Source organism: Lipotes vexillifer, unplaced genomic scaffold, assembly GCF_000442215.2.
Source record: "Lipotes vexillifer unplaced genomic scaffold, Lipotes_vexillifer_v1.1 scaffold496, whole genome shotgun sequence".
NCBI lineage: Eukaryota > Metazoa > Chordata > Mammalia > Artiodactyla > Lipotidae > Lipotes > Lipotes vexillifer.
The window spans coordinates 10,197,006-10,220,778 of NW_006786690.1; the positions used below are offsets into that span (position 1 = coordinate 10,197,006).

Genomic DNA, 23,773 nt, shown 5'->3' on the forward strand with positions numbered 1-23,773 from the left:
CCCCCCCCCCCCCCCACAGCCCACAAGCCAGCTGCGCTGAGGTTCGGCATATGACATTCCTCCACCCCAAGCTTGATGCGGCCTTCACCCACCCCCTTCCAGCACTCTCCGGCTGGCTTTGGGGCCATACAACACTTTACTGACACTTTACTGCCCTTCCCGTCTTCAGATACGGGGCGGGGCCGCAGCAGCTCTCCTCAGCTGCTCTAAATCCCCTGTTCCCATGGCAACCCCAGCAGAGGCTGAGCCTCCAGTCAGGACTGAGGCCTGGGTGGGGGATCAGGCAGGGGCCGACTAGGCACCAAACTGCTCACAGGAGCCCGGCCGGAACCAGCACACCTGGCCAGGGCCGTCACAGGCAAGCTCCACTGGCCCTCTGGCCATCACCGACGTGTCCTCAGCACGCGCCGCCAGGCTAGGCCTCGGGGTGCCACAGCGCGGTGTCTGCGTGTGACAGGAGACTTTGGGACGGGGCTCGGGCGCCCTGGAGCGGCATGAGACAGCGCTCCGGACACTCACTTGACATAGTACTTGTGCAGGAGACCCAGGTTCTCCTGGAACAGGCGCAGGTAGCTCTCCAGGGAGTTCTCGTTGAGGGCCAGGTACAGCCAGGCCCGGCCTGCAGACAAAGGGCAGGAGTAAGCCAGTAAGGAGTGCTGGCTTTCCTTGGCTCAGCAAGGGCAGGAAGAATGGCCGAGGGGGGCGAGCACCCCAGCAGCCTTCTCTCCTGACGGAGCGCCGCACCCTGAGATCTTGATTTTCCCCGTCAGACCCTAGCCTGTAACTGGCCAGGAAACTTGGATGAACAGGGCAGATCGCAAACTCCAGATGGGCTGAGAAATGCAAGGACTTTTCACTGATCCTGTAGCTGACACTGACCCTGGCACAGAGAGAGAGGCGAGACGCCCCCCACTAGGTGCTCGGGCTGGGATTTGGTAGGAGCCCCGCTCTCTTCAGCATCTCAATTTCCCTCCTCACAGCCGTGATGCTCTGGCCAAATGTCATGTGCGGGAAGAAGAGAGGCCTCGTGGGGGGCGCTGGCATTTTAACCAGCCTCCGCCACTGGGCACCACAAGGCACTCGGCCTCCCAGGCGGACCCTGAGGTCACACCCAAGCCCCAGGCTGCCCACAGGGAGGGTGGGACTGGTCCCTTCACCGAGTCCACCTGGTACTACTCACTGCGTCCCAGGTTGGTGGCCACGTGCTGCAGCACCTCGATCTGCTTGATGGCCTCTCTCCGGGTGAAATGCACCACGAGCACCCAGTAGCCAGATGACAGGTCTTGCAGTCTGAGAAAACAGGACAGGAGCTGCTATGACCTGAACGGGGCCACCCTGGGAAGCTGCAGTCAGTTGGTCCACCAGCCTTCGTGTCAGGAGGAAGCCCAAGGCTGAAAGCAAGGGATTCCCAGCGGGACCCCCAGGCAGCCACCAAGCCTTCACACCATCATTTCATCTGTCGCTAATCCTTTCCCCAGTCATTCATGTCCGCTCAGAGACGGATTACTGGGATAACCCCAGACAGTCTGCAGCCCACCTGAGTGAGACAAATCGTTTTCTGCTAAGGGAAAGAAGAAATAAAAGGCAGACAAGGCTAGGGACTTCCCTCTGGAGGCTACTCACGGGCTCGGGGTCCTGCCCTGCTGCTCTGTACAGTCCTCTCCAGAGGCCACCTCCTTACCCATAGAGCAGGGCGTGGTCCAAGTGCTCACACAGACGCTGCAGGACCTTATCGTGGTTCCGGATGGCAGGGGTCTCATCTTCACATGCAGCAAAGTAGCTCTGCAACTGAAAGGAAAAAAAAGAAGTTCCCCCAGATTAGAAATGGTGAATAAAGAGGAGGGCCATGGAAGTTGTGGAATCAAGAAGGTAGCTGAGAAAACCAGTCAAAGGATGTATCTGTGTTGACCAACAGAGAGTCGACCTCAAACTGCCTACACACCAACTGCTTATCCTATACTGCATGTTCCAGAGGGCACAGGAGGACACTTAGAGCCCAGTCCCCACGAGGCACTCAGTAAGTGCTTGGCACGATGACAGCTTGATGCCGGTGAGGAATTCATGGTCTATGATGTGGGTCTCCGGTGGTACCAGGCTTCAAGCCAGGGCCACCGAGCTACACAACTCCAGGGGCACTACCTACAGTGCTATGTACATAAATGAACACTCAGTGCCCAGTGTAAATCCCCCTGCCCCGCCCCTGGAGTTGCCCACACAGTGGCCCTGCCTGGAGCTGTCCCTCTGCACAAACTAAGGGCTGATGGATGTGGGCACCTGCTCCGACAGCCTTCTTGCCAGAGGCTGACATGGGACGCTGGACTTACCTGAGGAAGCCGGCCAGGCTGGATATGGATCCAGGTACCTGCCAGGCTCAGGTCAAGCCCCACACCAAGAAGGACACTGTTCCCAGGGTGGACTAAAAAGAGGACATTTGGCCAGTAGGCGAGATGAGCTGCAGCACTGAGGAAACCCCAGCAGGCTGATGGAGGCGAGGGCAGCTCACTCAGCTCTGTTAAGGCCAAGAAAGCCCAGATCAGGACTGAGTTCTCTGCAGCCACAGTGAGGAGGAGGCCCTGTCAGGTGAAGCGCCGGGAGAAAAGTCTTTCCCACTTCATTGGGCCACACTCTGGTCTGCTGCTGCCCTTCTAATGGCCAGAAGGGGAAGAACACACAAAAAAGAGCACTCATCCCTGTACACGCGTCTCAGGCTTAAGCTCCCGGCTCTGGGGAAACATGCTCTCAAGTTTTTTCTGGAAGCAGTGGTAGAGACAGCAGCGGCAGACGGGACACATCGACCACACCAGCAAGCACGCGCTCTTGGCGAGAAGCCAAAAATGCAGCTCCCACAACAAAAATAGCTTCTCTTACTCTGTGGCCTGGAGTAAGCCCAGCAGCCCTGCTGGCCCCGGACAGGCCTCGGTCCTGCAGGGTCTGCCCCTCCTTCCAGGAGGCAGGCAAAACAGAGCCCCAGGAGGAGAGGTTTCTAGAACTGAAAGAAAGAGCAAAGAGCCTATGAAAACTGCAGTGGCCGAAGGTATGCCTGCACGGGTTAGTACTGAGAACCATGACATCGGGGGCCAGCTTTTTTTTTTTTTTTTAATTTCAAAATCCAGTAAATCTGAGATCAGAGATTCTTAGATGTTAGAACTGGAAGGATCTTTACAGAACTAGTAGAACTCCCTTATTAAAGAAGGAAAACAGAGGCTTATTTATTTTCTTGATTATAAAAGTAGCCACACCCACCATGCTTGAAAAACATAGAAAAGTTTAAAATTTTACTGCTTTTGACACGCAGGCTCAGTGGCCATGGCTCAGCAGCCATGGCTCAAGGGCCCAGCCGCTCCGCGGCATGTGGGATCCTCCGGGACCGGGGCACGAACCCGCGTTCCCTGCATCGGCAGGTGGACTCTCAACCACTGCGCCACCAGGGAAGCCCCCTGATTTATTTTTAAACAGAGAAGGTGACTAAGGCCAACAAAGGTTAAGTCCTTCACTATGGTTTTCAGCTAAGTGAGGGCGCCACGGCTGGAACTCGGACTCCTTTTTCAGGTCAAGATACCTTAAAAAAATAAATATTCTGAAAGCAGTATTTGCTCATTGTAAAAGTTTAAGCAACATGGAAGTGTGTATAAATGTAAAGACCTCCTCTCCCCTGCCCCCCACTGTGAACAGCCTGTGTGTGTGCCCTCCCAACTCTTTTCCTGCATACATAGACTTAAAAAAAAAAAGTGAAATGGGATCACGCTGTACCCATTGTTCTGAAACCTTTCTCTTAATAGAAAAAGATTTAATAAGCCATTTTTCTAGACTATTTTGTTTAATTGATCCATTGTTTCTTCCAATACGTCAAAAGTATACTTCCATATCATTACATACAGATCCACTCCATTCTTTTCTTTTTTTTTTTTTGCGGTACGCGAGCCTCTCACTGTTGTGGCCTCTCCCGTTGCGGAGCACAGGCTCCGGACGCGCAGTCTCAGCGGCCATGGCTCACGGGCCCAGCCGCTCCGCGGCATGTGGGATCTTCCCGGACCAGGGCACGAACCCGTGTCCCCTGCACCGGCAGGCGGACTCTCAACAACTGCGCCACCAGGGAAGCCCAAGAAATGGTATTTTTGCAAAACTGAGTCTTTCCATCCACGAACATGGAATTTTTTTTTCCATTTATGCATGTCTTCTTTTACATACTTTGGTAAGTTTTCCAGTTTTCTCTGGATAGGTCTTGCACATTTGAAGGGGAGAGGCTGCATACATACACATGGTACTAAGAGTTAGGGAACAGTCTGTAACCAGGAGACAATTAACCAGGAGACAATTTCTGCAAAAAGTATAATAGAAAGAGTGGATAACATGGTGGTGAAGAGCAAGGGCTCTGGACAGGAAACATGGGTCCAAAGACTGGCTCTGCTACTATAGAGCTGAGTAGCTTTGGCAAATTACTTAACCCTCTAACCCTCATTTTTTTCTCATCTGTAAAATGGATTCAAAAGATTGTTTAGAGCTGAGCTGTCCAATACAGCAGCCACTAGCTACATGTGACTATTTGGATTTAATTAAATTTAAAATTAAACAAAAGTAAAAATCCAGTTCTTTAGTTGTACTAGTCCCATTTCAAATGTTCAGTGGCTAGTGGCTACTGTACTGGACAGTGTAGATATAGATAACAGTCCATTATTGCAGAAAGGTCTATTGGTTTAGGGGATCAAATGATATAAAGCATGGAAAAGGCTTAGCATAGATCCCGGTAAGCAACGAGTGCTCAGTAAACATTAGCCAAGATTCTTTTATCTATCTATCGGCTGCGTTGGGTCATCGTTGCTGCGTGCGGGCTTCCTCTAGTTGCGGTGTGGGGGGGCTACTCTTTGTTGCGGTGCACCGGCTTCTCATTGCGGTGGCTTCTGTTGCGGAGCACAGGTTCTAGGCAAGTGGGCTGCAGTAGTTGTTGTGGCTCACGGGTTCTAGAGCGCAGGCTCAGTAGTTGTGGTGCACGGGCTTAGCTGCTCCACAGCATGTGGAATCTTCCCGGACCAGGGCTTGAACCTGTGTCCCCTGCATTGGCAGGCAGATTCTTAACCACTGCGCCACCAGGGAAGTCCCTAGCCAACATTCTTAAGAATAATGAAGCCACAGTGACGGTTCATGCAGCATTATTTACAATAGCCAAGCTATGGAAGAAACCTCAATGTCCATCGACAGATGAATGGATAAAGAAGTGGTATATATACAATGGAATATTACTCAGCCATAAAACAAAACAAACAAACAAACATAACAAAACAGATACAGACTCATAGCTACAGAGAACAAACTGGTGGTTTGCTAGAGGGGAGAGGAGTGGAGGGATGGGCAAAATAGGTGAAGGGGACGAAGAGGTACAAACTTTCAGTCATAAAATAAATAATTCACGGGGATGTAATGTACAGCAGCAGTCCCCATTCTTTTCGGCACCAGGGACCTGTTTTTCGGAAGACGATTTTTTCCACGGATGGTGGGAGGAGGGGATGGCTTCGGGATGATTCAAGCGCATTACGTTTATTGTGCACTTTATTTCTATCATTATTATGTTGTAATATATAATGAAATAATTATACCACTCACCATGATGCTGACAGCAGGTGGAGCTCAGGCGGAAATGCGAGCTATGGGGAGTGGCTGTAAATACAGATGAAGCTTCGCTCCCTCGCCCGCCACCTCCTGCTGTGCGGCCCGGTTCCTAACAGGCCATGGACAGGTACCAGTCCGTGGCCCGGGGGTTGGGGACCCCTGATGTACAGCATGAGGAATATAGTCAATAATACTGTAATAACTTTGTATGGTGACTTATCATGGTGATCATTTTATAATGAATAGAAATATCGAATCACTATGTTGTACACCTGAAACTAATATCATATTGTAAGTTAATTACACTTCAAATAAATAAATAAATAGAAGCAACAGTGAACCCATATTCTTAGCCACACCAATGACACACCACTTAGCTAAACGTAAGTTCAGGGGCAAAGAAGATTCAGTGATGTTCTCTGCTCTCAAGAACCAGTATTCTGTTCACCAGCTCATTAGCAGGTGGTTCCAAAGCCTATTCTTGAACCACTCTTTTACAGCAGGTTGATAAAAATTTTCCATTATCTCAGGGAACAAGGAGACCTTCAATCAATGTGACAACCCAGCACAGTTCTTGAGAGGAGCAGGAAGGCGAAAGGGACTGTCTCTGAGTCAGTGACGGGAGAATTTCAGGAGCTCTGCCAACAGCTTGAGCTCACACTCCGGGAGCTGGTCAGAAAGCACCACACATAAAGATGCACAGCTGAAGTCTTCTTCCCCCGCCATGGAGAGGCAGCTGCGAGGAGCCGCTCACGGCACCAGGAAGGTCACAGGCTCTGAAAGTGGGAGGAGATCAAACATCGAGGCCTCATTTGAGGGCCCCTGAGCAAGCGGATCAATGAAATGAGGATAATGGACACAATGCTGCCTGGAAGCACAACTGCCAAATTTTATTCCAAGTTACTCTTCAGTTACACACAACACTTGCTGCTGGAGCTACCACTGGCTGTAATTAGAGCCATCATTTATTGAATGCTTGTTATGTGCGCTAGGAAGGCGGCAGGCAACTTGGATTTGAATGTGGGCTCTGCTACTCACTCACTGTGTGGCCTTGGGCAAGTTACTTCACCTCTCTAAACTCAGTTTCCTGCTCTACAGCCCTACAGGTTGTGTGAGGGTTCAGATAATACCTTAGCTGTTTATCAAAGAGCACGATGCCTTGGAAACACTTCATAAATGTTAGCAGCTGTGATGACGCACTTCACAAACACTACTTAACTTAATCATCACAGCAACCCCGTAAAGTAGGTCACAGAGCTAGTAAGCGGTAGAGGCAGATTTTAAAGCCAGGTCTTCTCATCCAACCTGGCTTCAAGATCCCCGAGTGAATGACGTATATAAAGTGTTGTTCTAATATGCTGTTCTAAGAACCCAAGAAAGTGAAACGCAGTCCCCTCTTTTTTAAGTCACAGGAACTAAAAAGCCCACGGTGCTCGAGACCAGTGTCTTCTGCAGCTCTGCTTCCTGGAAGATGGATGGAGGAGAAAGGCTGGTGCGGCTCCTTTAAGAAGAAAGCTTGCCTGCTCTCTCCATCCTTTTGCCCCACTGTTGGCCTCTTCCCAGCAGTGAGGAAGTGTACTGTTCGGTTAAAGCAGCCACAGTTGCTCCAGGAGGAGCTTTCCTCACTTCTGGGAAGAAATTCATCCTGCTGATCAGACTGCCAAGTGGTTTTGAATGTTTCCTTTATGCCCATGAAAATTTGGGGAAAAGGCTGAAAATTTCAGAATTAGTAGGGGTCTAGAGCAGGGGTCAGCAAACTAAGGCCAGTGGGTCTGCCTCCTATTTTTGTAAATAAAGTTTTATTAAAACACAGCCACACCCATTTGTTTTGTATTATCTACAGCTGCTTTTGCACTATGATGGCAGAACTGAGTAGATGAGACAGAGGCTGTATGGTCTGCAGAACCTAAAATATTTACTATCCAGCCCTTTATAGAAGGTTTGACGACCTCTGGTCTAGAGCCTTAAGCAGAGGTGACAAGGAATGCACACCTGTCACAGGCTGGGCCAGGAGATGTCTCTTGCCCAATGCTCAGTTCAGCAGTGGCCAGAAGAGGAGGCTCGAGCCTTGAAGATTCATATATTTCAACAAAGATTTACTGAGCACCCACTATGAATACACCAGCTGCTATTCTTATACAGAAGTCCCGGCCCTTGTAAAATGTAAATCGTATGCAAATATATAATATAGTGCCAGGGATGAATAATGCTATAAAAAAAAAAACAAAGCAGGGATCAGGGGTCTGTTATAAATATGGGGTCAGAGAAGATCTCACTGAGGAAATGACTACTGAGGTAACTAGGGGAAGAGTATTCTAGTTAGGACAGCATGTGCAAAGGTCCTGGGGCAGGGGCAACTGGAAGGAGACTGGTGTGGCAAGGATGTGAGTGATACGAGCTCAGAGAACAGCCAAGGGCCACATCATGTGCAGGCTGTACAGGCTGTGGTAAAAGACTTGGCATTTCATTACTAGTTTCATGGGAAGTTATTGGAAGTTACTGAAAACAGGGAGGTAATATAATCCAATATGTATGTTATGAGGCCGCTCTAGCATATGTGTGGTATATATACGGACTCTGGAAGGCCCAGGTGGAGGCAGAGAGACTGGCTGGGAGGCTATCACCAGTGCGGATGGATAATGGAGGCTTGGAGCTGGCTGTAGCGGTGGAAGCAAAAAAGGGTTAGATTTAAGAGCTATTCTGCAGGTGGTGCCCCAGGGACTTACTGATGGATTAGATGTGCAGAAGGAGAGAAAGAAAGCTGCCAAGGATGATTCTAAGGTTTTTGGTCTGAGCAACTGAATGGCAGTGCCATTTCCAGATCAGGTGGAGTTCTGCGCCGGCCATGGTAAGTTTGAAACATCTATCAGGTACCTAAGTGGAGATGTCAAGGAGACAGTTGTACAAATGGGTCTGGAGTTCAGAGACAGGTCAGCGCCATCAGCCTTTGGATGGTATTTAAAGTTGTGGAATTGGATGAGATCATCTTGGGAATGCAGAGAGAGGAGCATCTGAGCACTAAGCCAGGGAGCTCCAGTGTCAGACCAGGGGTCCTCCCACAGTCTGCACAACAGGGCCACTTGGGGAACTGGAGGAAAAGAACAATGCCCAGGCGCCTCTCCAGATCAACCAGAGCAGAAACTCTGGAGGTGGGGCCCAGGAGCCAGCATGTCTTAGTAACACTCCCCAGCCAGGGCTGAGGATCACTGCTTTAGACTGAGAAGGCACAGGCAGCAAGGCAGTGGACAATCCGGACAGTGTGTGCTCCAGAAGATACATGAAGACAGTCTGCAGAGGGAGGGAATGATCAGGCCATCGGGTCACGTTCCCACATAAAGGGAGGGGCCGGGAACCTTGATGAAAAGCAATCGGGGTGAAGAGAGAGGGAAGAAAGCCTGGGAGGAGTCCGCCAGGGAGAGTCAGAGCTTTTTTGGATCCTGTTTCAAGCAAATGAGGTATTTGTAAACTGACAGTGATGAGGCAAGTGGAACTTGAAAACGGGAGATGTTTGATGACACGGCGTAAAAATTATTATTAAATTTGGTTAGAAGAGAGAAAAGGAGAAGGAAGGAAGGAAAAAAGAGAAGACAGCAATACAGAAAACTCCTTTGACCAGCTTTGCCGAAAAGGTGGCAGGAAAATGGGGGTGGAGTAAAGGAGCCAAGTCCTTGAACAGGAAAGACGGGGTGGGATCCACTGACCAGGGGAGGGGTGGCCACAGATGGGAGCCCAGGTGGGCTGGTGAGCTTGATGGAGGGAGGATGAAAAATTCTCATGGGAAGAAAATTTAAAAATAAGCAAGGCAGGGCTTCCCTGGTGGTGCAATGGTTAAGAATCCGCCTGTTGATGCAGGGGACACGAGTTCGAGCCCTGGTCTGCGAAGATCCCACATGCCGCAGAGCAACTAAGCCCATGAGCCACAACTACTGAGTCCATGTGCCACAACTACTGAAGTCCGTGCGCCTGGAGCCCGTGCTCCGCAACAAGAGAAGCCACCGCAATGAGAAGCCCGTGCACTGCAAGGGAGAGTAGACACCCTGCCCACCGCAACTAGAGAAAGCCTGCTCACAGCTATGAAGATCCAACACAGCCAAAAATAAATAAATTTTTTTTTAAATTAAAAAAAAGTAAGCAAGGTCCGCTGAGAATGAAGAGAGAGAGAATAAGATTTAAAATTGTTTTTAGGGGGGCCTCCCTGGTGGCGCAGTGGTTGGGAGTCCGCCTGCCGATGCAGGGGACGCGGGTTCGTGCCCCGGTCTGGGAGGATCCCACATGCCGCGGAGCGGCTGGGCCCGTGGGCCATGGCCGCTGAGCTTGCGCGTCTGGCAACGGGAAAGGCCACGACAGTGAGAGGCCCACATATCGCAAAAAAAAAAAAAAAAAAAAAATTGTTTTTGTTTATTTTACAGTATATTTTTGGGACTTCCCTGGTGGCACAGTGGTTAAAAATCTGCCTGTCAATGCAGGGGACACAGGTTCGAGCCCTGGTCCAGGAAGATCCCACATGCCGCAGAGCAACTAACGAGCCACAACTACTGAGCCTGCACTCTAGAGCCCGTGAGTCACAACTACTGAAGGCCACCGCAATGAGACGCCCACGCACTGCAACGAGGAGTAGCCCCTGCTCGCAGCAACTAGAGGAAACCCACATGCAGCAACGAAGACCCAACGCAGCCAAAAATAAAGAAATAAATTTATTTAAAAAAAATTGTTCTTAAAGCCATGGTTTCCTGAGAGTCCTTGTACTGAGGCCTCATCTCCAAGTCATGCTTCCGGGCCACACCCGGAGTGGCTAAGCTGCTCTTCTCTCCCTGTTCCTGGTTCTCCGGGTGCACTTGGGCACCCAGGCCAGGAAGAGCTGGGTTCAGCTCACCCCAGACTCTCACGGCCAGGAGGCCGGTGCTCCCTGCTGAGCCCTCTGGGAAGACTGGCCATCATGAGACTGTGCCAGACCCCGTGGCTGCAGGGACATGGGGTGGCGCACTTCCGCAAGCCAAGAAATGTCTGACTCCGGGCATTTTAATCAGGGTTAGTCCCACTCTCTGCTCGGAGCTGCCACAGCCAGGCCCTCTTGGTCTTGTCTCTCTCCTGGATGCATAACCATGAAACAATTTCTAGTTCTATGGTCAGTACCAAGAAATCCTTCCAGAATTGGTCCCTAATAGGTAACTCCATGGCAGCTGTGAAAGATTAACAACGGCCAAGTGAAAACGAGCTGGTTCCAGGGGCCCTCCTTTCCTCCTCCCTGGTCAGCTGAGACCTAAGAGGCTGTGATGCTGCTCAGCAAACAGCTGGGGATCTGAAATCTCGCTCTGCTCACCGTCTGTACTGGGGCGGGCGGGGTGGGGTGGGGGGCTCTGCACGCCTAGGTTTACAGAGCAGGAGAAAAATCCCTGCCCCAACAAAGGCAGGAGAGTCTGTGAGGCCGGACAGACCCAGGCTGGCGACATGCCCGTGTGAGCCGCCCAACCACTTAGGGGCTCACTGCTGGGCCTGCTGCATCCCTGCTCAGCACGCAGAGGACACCGACCTTGAACACAGGAGACTCTCCCGCTGCTCAGGGAGGAGGTCGCCGGGTACCAGCAGCTGCTCTACTGGCTCCACGAAGACCAGATGTATTTAGACGACAGAGTATTTAGAACAGCCTCCCCAGTGCAGGCCTAAGAAGTAGAAATCCAAAAGCAGAAAAGACCCCAGCTGAAGAGAGGTGGACTGCCAGCCGACCTCAGAGCACCTCTTTTACAAATTAAACCAACGATGGCCCCGGTTACACGAGCTCAACTCGAACTCGGAGCCACCCTGAGCTGCAGGACCCACTTGGACACCTCATCCCCGGGCTGCCTCTCACCGGCTGCAGCTGGGGTGCGGCACGGGCGAGGGACGAGGCCTGCGGGAAGTGGGAGGTCTCTGCACACCTTGCCTTTGGAATTCTAGCCACCGTGGGGCCCCTGCTGGGTCAAGCTGCACCCGTGGGCCTCGCGGACACTTGCTCTTCTTTCTGAGGCAGACCCTCCGACGACAGGCAGAGGTCAAACTGTGTGATACCATTTATTACTTTTGGGGTTAGGATGTCCCCAAACCTGGGTGCCTGGACGCCCCCAGGGAGAGGGACCCCATGAGGGCTCGTCCATGGTAGACACGGCTAAAGAAGGGTTGGTGCAGCCACCGAATCAACGTCCCCACCCTGATCCCACACCAGTAGTTTGCATTGGCTTCAGACACAGACTCTCATGGATCTGAAGAGAAGGCCAGTGCTCACCACCCTTCCTCTCAAAAATAAATGTAAACAAATAAATAAATAATAAGGCAGGCAGGCTGGAGTCTTTTTTTTTTTTTTTTTTTTTTGCCTGTGTGTCCCATTTCTTTTTTTTTTTTTTTTCTTGCGTTATGCGGGCCTCTCACTGTTGTGGCCTCTCCCATTTGCGGAGCACAGGCTCCGGACGCGCAGGCTCAGCGGCCATGGCTCACGGGCCCAGCCGCTCCGCGGCATGTGGGATCTTCCCGAAACGGGGCACGAACCCGCGTCTCCTGCATCGGCAGGCGGACTCTCAAGCACTGCGCCACCAGGGAAGCCCTGGAGTCTTTTAAATCTTAGCAAAGCTTCTTAAAAACAATAATGCCGGGACTTCCCCGGTGGCGCAGTGGTTAAAAATCCGCCTGCCAATGCAGGCGACACAGGTTCGAGCCCTGGTCCGGGAAGATCCCACATGCAGCGGAGCAACTAAGCCCGTGTGCCACAACTACTGAGCCCACGTGCCTAGAGCCCGTGCTCCGCAACAAGAGAAGCCACTGCAATGAGAAGCCCACATACCACAACGAAGAGTAGCCCCCGCTCGCCGCAACTAGAGAAAGCCTGCACATAGCAACGAAGACCCAATGCAGCCAAAAATTAATTAATTAATTAATTAATTTTAAAAAAGAGCAATAATGCCTGCTTTATATGATCCAAGGAAAGGAAGGCTACTGTCAACAGCATTTCTGGAAAGACTCTCCATTGGAATCGAAGACAAGGCTGGGCGCTGGCCAGGATGAAGAATTTCAGAATCTAAGGGCCTAAGGGCCCTTAGAAATCACCAGTGGTTCGAGGATGGAGTAGAATCCTGTGTGTGGCGTGTTCTTTCAGGCTGTTGCTTGGCTTCCAGGTCTCTGGTGTTTGCGCAGGGACCTCTCAGGAGGGCCTCTTACCGTCTTCCTCTCCTGGAGCCTCTCATTCAGGAGGGTGTGGGGGGCAGTTAGAGTGAGCAAGGGAGAGGCTCTCAGTGAATGGAACTTTAACTACTGAATGCACTGAAAATCAGAAAAATAATCACTTAGCCAGAACCCTCATCTCGTGGGTCTGGGAGGCTGGGGCCCAGGGAAGTGAAGACGCTTCCTGCACCTCCTGGCTTTGTCCAGGGGTCCTTCCGCTTTACTGCAGTGTCTTGGCCCGGTGTGCTCAGATACCACAGGGGTGGCTATTCCTGGAGTCCCTTCTGCTTCCATCCTCCCTGGGGATAAAGTGAAGGTCAGGGGCACCTGCTGTGACCATCCGGAAAGTGCTCATCCCAGCGTCTTCCTGAGGACAGAGCCATAGGGGTCTTGGGCCACTCCCAGGGCTCTATCGAATGGGAGCTGGGAGTTTAGGGGGGGGTGATGTCGGGAAGGTTCCAGCCACTTCCTTCCTAGGCAACATGAGAATGTCCACAGAAGCTAAGGCCCACTGGGTGTCCACGGCTCCACCAACCCCAGGCAACCGCAATGTTTCTGACTCATTCTCCTCATTTTAAAATCCCTCACCTGAGATCGCACCCTACCTTAGCCTGGAAAATAGCTCATTCCCAACGACAATCAATTATAGTAGATTATAGAACTAGAAAACCCAGGCATCACCTCTGCACAAGAACCAGTCAGAGATCCTGCCATTCAGAAACGACGGGCCTGGTTTCTCAGTGGGCACGAAAAACACAGTCCTGTAGCCAATGCCCCTGCCCAGGAAAGGCTTGTGCCCAGGCTGGTGGCATCCTGGGACTGACCGGCACCACCCCATGTAGGGTTGCCATAAAGGGTGTGCTGTTTGTTTACCATGGGCCTGCATTGTTCCTGAAGCAAGTTGGGTGAAATCAATGCTTCTTAACCATTCATTTGCCACTAAATACACCCAATTATACAGCTTTCTTTCCCACCTCCCAAATCACTGCTCATTAGCCCCTCTGCTGGAGTTGGCAGGCTCTCTGCTTTACTGGCAGCTCTGTTGAAAGATATACAGGGGAAAAGCTGAAAAAAGCAGGTACTTGGGAATTCCCTGGTGGTCCAGCGGTTGGGACTCCGTGCTTCCACGGCAGGGGACCCGGGTTCAAACCCTGGTCAGGGAACTAGGATCCCACAAGGCGCGCGTAGCATGGCCAAAAGAAAAAAAAAAAAGCAGTTACTTGGATTATCCATGGATTTCATTTTTTGCGCTTTCTCTGGGGTGTTGGAACGATGACAGCAGGAGGGGACTAGCCTAGCTGGGCACAGATCTCTTGGTAACTGGGTACTTTGACAGAATATGGTTTCCAAAAGCAGTTAAATGCTCCTCTTCCTGGCAGGGGAGTGTCCCAGCCCCGAGGCACTACGATTGCTCTGCCTCTGAACTCAGCGCAGGGTTGACCTCTGATGGAGGGACCAAGGGCTCCTTTCAGAGTGGAGAGGAAAATGTAACAGGCCCTCCAGAGAGGTCCCTGGGCAAACACCAGAGACCTAGAAGCCAACCAATGGCCTGAAAGAACACGCCGCAGGCAGGATTCTACTCCTTCCTTGTACCGCTGCGATGGAAGCCGAAGCTGGAAGGAACCCTGCTCTCTGTTTTCTGAGCACTCACATTCAGTGTTGTGTGTAGCACCGGCGGGAGGAGGGAGGGAGTTTTTCAAAGCCTCATTTTACTCAGTCTTCCAAAGCCTGGGAGCCTTCACTGGCTCTGTGTTCACCTTTCACTTCCCTCTTCCTCCGCCGTACCTGCAATGTCCCCCACCCAGACAGCCATACCGTTGCTGAGGAAAATGGCCAACCAGTTACTGTCTAAATCAAGACTTAGGTTGAGAGGTGAGACAGTCAGAGACTTTGGAGGCTGAAGGTGTAAATACAGGGTCAGGAAGTGTGCCGAGAGCACCATGGATAGGTTCCTGAAGGACACGTGGGAGGGCCTGGGGCAGGGCACATGCCCCATCTGCTGCGATTTGTTTAACGCTGGTCTCGTCTTCTAGAGTGTCAGCCCCGAGGGGGCAGGAGTTTGATGGGCTCTGTTCACTGCTGATTCCTAGTGACTGGAAGGGTGCCCAGCACAACATAGGCACCCATTTGTTAAATGAACGGGTGGTTTTATAGCGGACTGGCCCACAAGACTGACCTGTGGGGATGGATTATCTGTTATAATTTCAAGACAGACATGATGGAGACAGAAAAGGCTCAGAGAAATGGGAAGAGCGAGAGGGAGAAACATGGTTCAAATAGATGTCATTTTTAATGAGCTTCTGCCCCTTATGGGTTAGAATCTTGGGCGAGCTACTTTTCTAAACCTCACTTCCCTCATGTGTTAAACAGGGATCGTGATCCATCCTGCAAGTCTGTTGTGAGCCTGACTGAGGAAGTGTGTGTGAACAGCAGGTGGTGAATGCATTAAATGTAAGGATTCTTCTGCTATGATCACTCCCCTTCCTGTTAGCGTGTCTGGACATTTCACGCCTCAGTAGTCTGTGACACCAAAAATAAAGAACTTAGGGTGAAGTGTGAACAGAAGTTGACTACTTTCAAAAATTAAGTGTGGATTTCAAGTCTACATTAGCCCTTCCCTCGCCCTTACATGTTACTGGGTTTCTTAGACTCTTTTAGTTCTAACTCTTAAGTACAGATAGCCAGGGAGGAGGGGCGATTATAGGAAAGGACCACTTTCTTCCTTATACATTTCCATGTTTGTGACTACTTAGAAGCAAAAGGAATAAAGATGAATTACAAATACATAAGATGGGAGAATGTCTCTGTGGCAGAACCAGTTGCTTTGCTAGAAAGACAGAGGAGATGCTCTTGGAACCCTAGGTGGTCATAACAACCAACAGGTCAATGACCTAAACTCTCTGCTCCAGCCAAATGGACTCTCCCAGAAACTGTCCTTATTCCCCTGCCTCAAATGGAAGTTCCAGGACATCCAGACATGAAGCAAGCAGCAATGAGGAGGAGGACAGGGCTGGAAAGGAACGGTCAACCAAACCTGCCCCAGGGAGCAGAGCTCTGGGCCCAGGGGTGCTGACTTCACCTTGTACCGGGGTGGGGTGGGGTGGGGGTGTCCCTGCTCTATCAGCATTGAGGTCACCCGGGAGAACTTTTTTTTTTTTAATTTTAAAATTTATTTTATTCATTTATTTTTGGCTGTGTTGGGTCCTCGTTTCCGTGCGAGGGCTTTCTCTAGTTGCGGCAAGCGGGGGCCACTCTTCATCGCGGTGCGCGGGCCTCTCACTGTCGCGGCCTCTCCTGTTGCGGAGCACAGGCTCCGTAGTTGTGGCTCACAGGCCTAGTTGCTCTGCGGCATGTGGGATCCCCCCAGACCAGGGCTCGAACCCGTGTCCCCTGCATTGGCAGGCAGACTCTCAACCACTGCATCACCAGGGAAGCCCCCGGGAGAGCTTTTTATCAAAGGGGGAAAAGCCCCGTTGCTTTCCTTGGACCTAAGGGCACTGCCAGCCTCAGTGGCACCACACTCTCCTTGCCATGGTGGCAAATCCTGATGCCAGAGATGAGCACTGAAGACTCGAGGGGGGAGAATGACCCACCCAGAGCCCCCCAAGCACCTACAAACGCCAGCTTTCTCCTCCCACAATGCTCGCACCCAGAATACCAGCTCCTTTCTTTCCACATGGAAATGTCTTGACCACTCCGCCCTCATTCAGCATTAGCTTTTAGGCCTGACGTTTCTGTCAGCCATCAGCAGCCTTTCAATCTTGCTGGGAAATTTCTTTTCCCAATGGGCTCCAGCCGGATGAGCTTTGAGGGAGACCCACAGGAATCGCCGCCGCTCCCTCTGAAACTCCGTGTGTCCACTGTGATTACACAGACAGCTGGGGCCCACCCCGACTGAACGGAGCTGCCGCTGCCTGATGCAGACCAGTTTCTGCCTGGCCTCCAGTCATCAAACGGGGCCTTTCGAGATGGATGAGCCTAATGCTAGAGCCAAGGCACGGAGAAAGAGAGGGCCCAGGGTGTCCTGTGATGGGGTGGAAAGGACCACAATGTCACCAGCCTTCAAACAGAGCCCTAACATCAGAGAAGCATCTTGCAAAAGGAGAACCACAGTAAAACTGAGGCAGGGCTCAGAAAACCCAGTGACCACTTCTCCACTAGCGTCTCATGCTGGGCCTGGGTAGGGTCACTCGGGGGGTCAGGGGCACACCTAAGTGGTTCCTGCTTGGAACCACTCATCCCTCTCTAGGTAGCCTCCGTGATGTGAGAGCGGAGAGAGACAGAGAGACAGCTACTGCCAACCTCAGGTCTCGGGCAGGGGACGGGGAGCCCTTAGCACTTCTGTTTATAAAATGTGTGTGTGGATATTTATTATTTTATCGAGCTCTTTGCCCAGGTGACTCAGGTCATCAGGGGTTTTCAGAAGGCTTAAGATTTTAAAACTCTTAAGAGTTTTTCCATGAAGCCAAGAGAACAAAACTGTTGACTGAAATCAAATGGTCAGTGTCATTCCCACACAGATCTAACTACCACGCCCTCTCTGGGAAAGAGCTGCCCTAGCTCATTTTTAATGTACTGGCAGATCTAACCTCTCTGATGGAGTGGAAAAATGGGGGCAAGAAGCCCACCACCAGACCCAGCCGTTTCAGCTGCACTGCTAGGCGAGGCTGAACAGCTGCAGCTCTTAGACCAGCATCAGCAGACCCCAATCGGGAGACCCCCGCTCAACGCAGGGTATGCCTGGCCAGAAACAGAAGGCCACTCAGAGCCCAGCCCGGTGGGGCAACCCGCCCAGACTGAGGGTGCTGGGGACCTGGGTTGTCCTCTGTGAGAGAAGGTGGTCCCGACCTAGGAACATTCTCTCAAGGGAGGTTACTTTATCAATACACATCTATTCACCCTGTTTAAGGGGATCCAAATTGGGGCTGAGGAGACAGAGAACTGGGGTCGCTTACTTTTCATTTTATACACTTCTGAGCTATTTGTGTATTTTTTAAAACAACTCCTTGTCTTCCTAGACTAATGTCTCACTCTCTCATCGTAGTCGGTGTCTCTTGCTGGAAGCAATGTCACCTCTTTGGCAAGTCTCCTCTGACCACCCGCCTCTGCAGCAGACCCTCTGCCAGCTCACCACCTTTTCCTGACTGAGGCCTTCAGGACACATCACAATATGAAGGTCTTTGTATTGGTTTGTCTGCTAACTTATCACTTTCTCCTCCTGAAACAGGAGGGAAGGGGGCAGGGCACAACCTTTGAAAGAATAACATAGCCCGAGGACATGACATAAACTGATTAGAACCAAATGGATCCAAGATGGCCCCCCAAACCCGGAGCCTCAGTATACGCTTATATCAGCAAGCTAAATGACACACCCCCAGGCGCCACGACAGTTCCAAAATCAGTAAGGATCAAAAAGTGGGCGGTGGCCCAATTCCTGGAAATCCCTGCCCCTTCCTAAAATAGCTGGAATACTCCCCCCACTCATTAGCCTATGAAATTACCCACCCCTATAAAACCTGACAACCCTGCACCCTGGTGCCTTTCTCACCTTCTGAGATGGCCCAGGCTCTGTCTGTGGAGTGTGTTTCTCTCTAAATAAATCCACATCTTACCCATCACTTTGTATCTCACTGAATTCTTTCTGCGATGAGACATCAAGAACCTGAGCTTCATTAAGTCCTGAAACGAGGTGTGTGATCTCACTTGGAAGACTGTGGGTTTTGGCCGGGTTCTACCCTTTTAGGGCCTAGGACAGAAGGAAGGTGATCAGTAAATGTTTTTGAAAGACACACATCCAGTGGTATTTACGAGTGTCCGTATTCATTCCACAAGACTGACATAGTGCAGAAACCCAGTGACAATAGAGATTTCGTTGACTATGGGACTGGCCATCACACCAGGTTCTCTGAAAGCGATCCCTAGCCTACCCTGGGGAGGACATTTTTATGCACAAATACAAAGTAGCTCTGGGCCAAATCCAGCTATATGTATGGATTGTCTGTGGCTGCTTTTGAGCTACAAGGGCAGGACTGAATGGTTTCAACAAAGACCACATGGGCTGAAAATATTTACCATCTGGTCTTTGAAGAAAAAGTCTTGACAAACCATGAGCTTGAAGGAACAGAGAAGTGTAGTGTAAGACTTTGAAAACTGCACAAGAGAAAATGGCAGGGTTCACACAGACACTTGCAAGTGCTAATGGTAGCTAATACCTTATTCAGGCCTTGTTATGCATGAGATCTTGTACTCAGTGCTCTGAGTGTGTCATCTCCTGTAATTTCATTCTCATTACAACGATGAGTAGGTTCTGACTGCTGAGGCTAATTGAGGTCCAGTGATTTGCCAGGGTCAACATGGTCCGTGACAAACCCAAAATTCAAACCCAAATTGAGGTCTGTGTCCTTGTATTTGTATCCTGCATTTGTAACCTGCGTCTGTATCCACTGTGCTGGACAGCTTCGATGGAAAGCACTTTCCAGCCGTATCGAGGAGAACCCTCCACACTCCCGAGACTGCTCTGTCTCCTCTGTGTCCTCAGAAGGCCACCTGATGTCCCCACTGCCTTGGGGATGTTAGATGCCTACTTTCTATCTTAAATGCCCACTTCTTCTCTGTCTCTGAATTCTACCAATTTGTCATGACTCAGTTAAGCTCACCTTCTCTGAGGCTTCTCCTTGCCTTGGTGACTTTTTAAATCCTCCCTCCAACCAATATATGAACTGTTGGAGGGCAGAGGCTGCCTTCCACTGCAGAGCCTTTGTTTAGATTGCAAGCGTATGCAACGGACACGCTCCTCAGAAACAAAACAAAACTCTCATGAAACCCACTGCCTCCCCGCCCCTGGAGAAGATGCTATTGAATAGAGCCACACATGCCAATTCAAAATGCCAACACTCTTTAACTTGGGCGTCTCTCTTTAGCTATTAACAAATCGGGAACCACAAGCTTTATTGTCTGCATGTGGGATGTTTCATGTGGCACTTGCCTTTTATTGTTATCATTATCATTTAACTGTGCTAACTATTAAACTCTCCAATTCTCTCTAACTCCCAGGAATCCTGCCCTCATAATCAGAACACAGGTTCCCTGGATCAGCTACTGCACTGGTGTTACAGGGCATGTTCAGCATCACAAAATCTAGGTGTGAAAACAGCTGAACTCAACAACGCTGCTTAGAACAGTGGTTGCACTTGGGGGTGTAGTTTCTGGGATGATGGCTGTGTTCATTTCTTGCTCTAGGTGCTGGATATGTGGATGTGCTCACTTTGTGAGAACTCAGCTCTACATCTAGGAGTGTAGGTATATTATGCTATTTTCTGTAGGTATATTCTATTTCAATAAAAAGTTCTCAAATACCCTTTGCAAACATGGCTAATACACACGGATCTTTTTTTTTTTGCAGAAATCACACCTCATTTTCTTCATGCAACGTCCTTATAAAAGGATCGGTTAGACCGTTTTACTAGCGGTAGGATGGACAAAAAACGCGAAGCAACTCTCAAGGTGCCATGTAACAAATTTAGGAGGGATTGGTGTTCAAGGTCAAATCCGACCCCAAGACGGCTGGCCCTCAATGCCTACTGCTGTAGCTGAACCGGTTCCTATTAGAAGCAGATACTCTGACTCAGAAAACCAAATGCCCTTCATGCGCCAGAATCATAACATAGTTCTCTGAAACGCAACATACAAAGGAAGTGGGTAACAAGGCCAGTTAGCAATATCTAGGTGGTGAGGTCGTTAGCCATCTTCAGACCTTGTGAAAGGGAGGGACTGGCTCTACCACAAACAGAACAAGCGACCACTTATGCTACAGACGGAATGTCTGTGTCCCCCTGCAGCTTCATATGTTGAAGTCCTAACCCCCAGTGCGATGGTGTTAGGAGGTGGGGCCTTTGGGAGGTGATTATGTCATGAGGGTGGAGCCCATTAAAGAATTAATGAATGGGATTAATTCTCTTATAAAAGAGACCCAGGAGAGCTCCCTCCCCCCACCCCCCATGTAAGGACACAGGGAGAAGTCAGCAGTCTGCAACCCAGCCCGAAACAGAGCCCTCACCAGAACCCGACCATGCTGGGACTCAGTGTTTTCAGGCTTCCAGCCTCCAGAACTGTGACAAATAATTGTATGTTGTTTACAAGCCACCCAGTCTATCGTGGTCTGTTACAGCAGCCCCAACAGACTAAGACAGCTTATTAAGACTGGGTTAAGCACCAGGCTAAACACTGTACATACATACTCTCATCAAATCTCCACAACAGCACTAATTTCATCCCTGCTTTACAGATGAGAAAACTGAGGCATGGAGAGGGTAAGGAACCTACCCAAGGTTACAGGGTTATTCACTGGCAGGGCAGGGATTCTATCCAGGCCACCAGACTCCAGAACCCATGTTCTTATCCACGATGCTAGTCACGCCTCTTGTTGTGATTCACCCACAGATGGGTTTCCAGTTTCTAGTGTGCAACATACCTTCTGATTCACCCTTGCTTGTCCAAACGCATCCAATGATAAGCATCTTGTCAAGCACACCCAACTCCTTCATAAATGGCAGGCTGGTTCACAGAGTGGCTCTCTGCCCTCAAAAGATTTGTGCTTACACACATGTCCACCCGCTTCCTACCGGGACTTTCCCCATTTATTTATAAGTTGGAAATCTAAAGATAAAACACGAGGCCTACATGAAGCCATAACCAGCCCAGATTAGATTAGAAAGGTCAGCAGTCTTCCTTTGTCTTCCATTACCAAAGATGGATTGCTTTTTAATTTATGTATTTATTTAAAAAATTTATTTATTTATCTATTTTTTTTTGGCTGCGTTCGGTCTTCGTTGCTGTGCGTGGGCTTTCTCTAGCTGCAGTGAGCGGTGGCTACTCTTCATTGCGGTGCGCGGGCTTCTCGTTGCAGTGGCTTCTCTTTGTTGCGGAGCACGGGCTCCAGACGCACAGACTTCAGTAGTTGTGGCACGTGGACTCAGTAGTTGTGACTCACGGGCTCTAGAGCTCAGGCTCAGTAGTTGTGGAGCACAGGCTTAGTTGCTCCGCGGCATGTGGGATCTTCCCGGACCAGGGCTCAAACCCATGTCCCCTGCATTGGCAGGCAGATTCTTAACCACTGCACCACCAGGGAAGTCCCTGGATTGCTTTTAAACAAACCATTTGCTCATCCTACACTCCTTGAGTAAGCAAAAATAATACCCCATTGCATTAGCAAAGCTCAGGTAAACTAAATAAAACTTTCGTTGGATGTTTGCAATGTTGCTTTTAGTTGTACTTTTAGAGGAACCTTTTAGTAAGAGCACATTTTGAATCGACTTTTCTTTGTATGCCACACTGATCTTTATGAAAGGTAAAACTGCTAGCCTATGTTGCTTTTGAGGAATTTAAGTGGGGGGAGAACACAGTTATTTATTAATTAATTAATTTATTTATTTTTGGCTGTGTTGGGTCTTCGTTTCCATGCGAGGGCTTTCTCTAGTTGCGGGAAGCGGCGGGCCACTCTTCATCGCCGTGTGCGGGCCTCTCACTATCGCGGCCTCTCTTGTTGCGGAGCACAGGCTCCAGACGTGCAGGCTCAGTAGTTGTGGCTCATGGGCCTAGCTGCTCTGCAGCATGTGGGATCTTCCCAGACCAGGGCTCGAACCAAAACACGGTTATTTAAATACAAGGGTTGATTTGGGACTTCCCTGGTGGTCCAGTGGGTAGAATTCCACACTTCCAATGCGGGGGGGCCTCGGGTTCGATCCCTGGTTGGGTACTAGATCCCGCATGCATGCCACGACTAAGGAGTCCACATGCTGCAAGGAAGATCCTGCGTGCCGCAACTGGGACCCAGCGCAGCCAAAATAATTATATAAATAAATAAATAAATATTTTTAAAAAACAAATATAAGGGTTGATTTAATGAATTCTCTTCATTTTGGTCTGTTGAAGTAATTAAACCAATCTGATGAGCCTCCTCCTACCCATCAAGTCATCCCTGCCTCCACCACCATCTCACAGTTTCTGAGACTATTGGGTGAACTAGGAATTCAAATTAGGAAAACATTCCAACAATATTCCTCAAATGATCATCAATTCTGGTTTGGTTTTAAGTGAATATGAATTCTACCTTTTGTCCCTTATCTGGGACCCTTCCTCAGATAAGCTGACTCCTTCACACATATAGTTACATGCCCTTAATAGGTCATAGTTTTTCTCTACCTGGAACTGGGACATTGATCTCTACTGCAAGGAGCCCCATACACCGTAGTGTCACCATGTTCCACAGGTCACTGGCCAAAATGCAAGGTGCTTTAGGTTCTCAATCAAAGCTCTGAAATAAGCCTCTTCAAAACTGCCATCCTTGGGCAAGATTTTTCAAGGAACTTCCCAAGACCTGAGGCAGTGTCACCCAGAACTGGGAAGACTGGAAGCTGCTTATCACGGGCCTTCACCCAGACTGCCACTCCCGAGAGGCAAACACAGGGGAGATCGAGGATGCAGCGCCGCCGCCCAGGGATGCTCTGCAGGTGGGGCCCTCCCAGAGCTTTTCTGCTGCTACCCCCAGAGTGGGGGGTCCTGGCGGGTGGCGGCCCCTCTAAGTGACTCAGGGCCCCTGGGCCTGGCTTGTAGAAGCTCCCAGGATGCTGACCTCAACTTTGTTTTTTAAAAATAGCTCGGAGGCAGCGGCGCTCACGTGAGCTGCCGGGCTTCCCCTCCAAAATCACGGGGCTCCCGGCGGCTCCTCGTCCTCGGGGTCGCGGAGGGTGAGGGCGGTGTCCCGAGCCCCGGTGACAGGAAGGACCCCGGCCCGCGCGAACGACCCGGGGGGAGAAGGGGGCGCTGGATGGGGTCGGGGGCCCGGACAGGGCGGGCCGGGTTGACCTCGGGTCCCGGGCCGGGGAGGGCAGGCCGCTCTCACCTTCTTCACCGACAGCGAGATGTTCTCCAGGATCCGGTCCTTCACCTCCCGCGGCTCCATGGCGCCGCCGCCGCCGCCGCC

At 50.5% G+C, this 23,773-nt stretch overlaps 1 protein-coding gene across 1 annotated transcript in view; it reads right to left on the bottom strand.

Moving 5' to 3' along the window:
- The window catches only part of PLEKHM2 (pleckstrin homology and RUN domain containing M2), a 38,691-nt gene that overhangs the window by 14,688 nt on the left and 230 nt on the right, over positions 1–23,773 (bottom strand). Inside the window, 4 exon segments of the mRNA XM_007459283.1 lie at positions 495–619; positions 1,181–1,290; positions 1,682–1,788; positions 23,693–23,773. The exon segment at positions 23,693–23,773 is cut by the window's right edge and continues 10 nt beyond it. Coding sequence (XP_007459345.1) covers positions 495–619; positions 1,181–1,290; positions 1,682–1,788; positions 23,693–23,752 — 402 coding nt within the window. The 5' untranslated portion in view covers positions 23,753–23,773.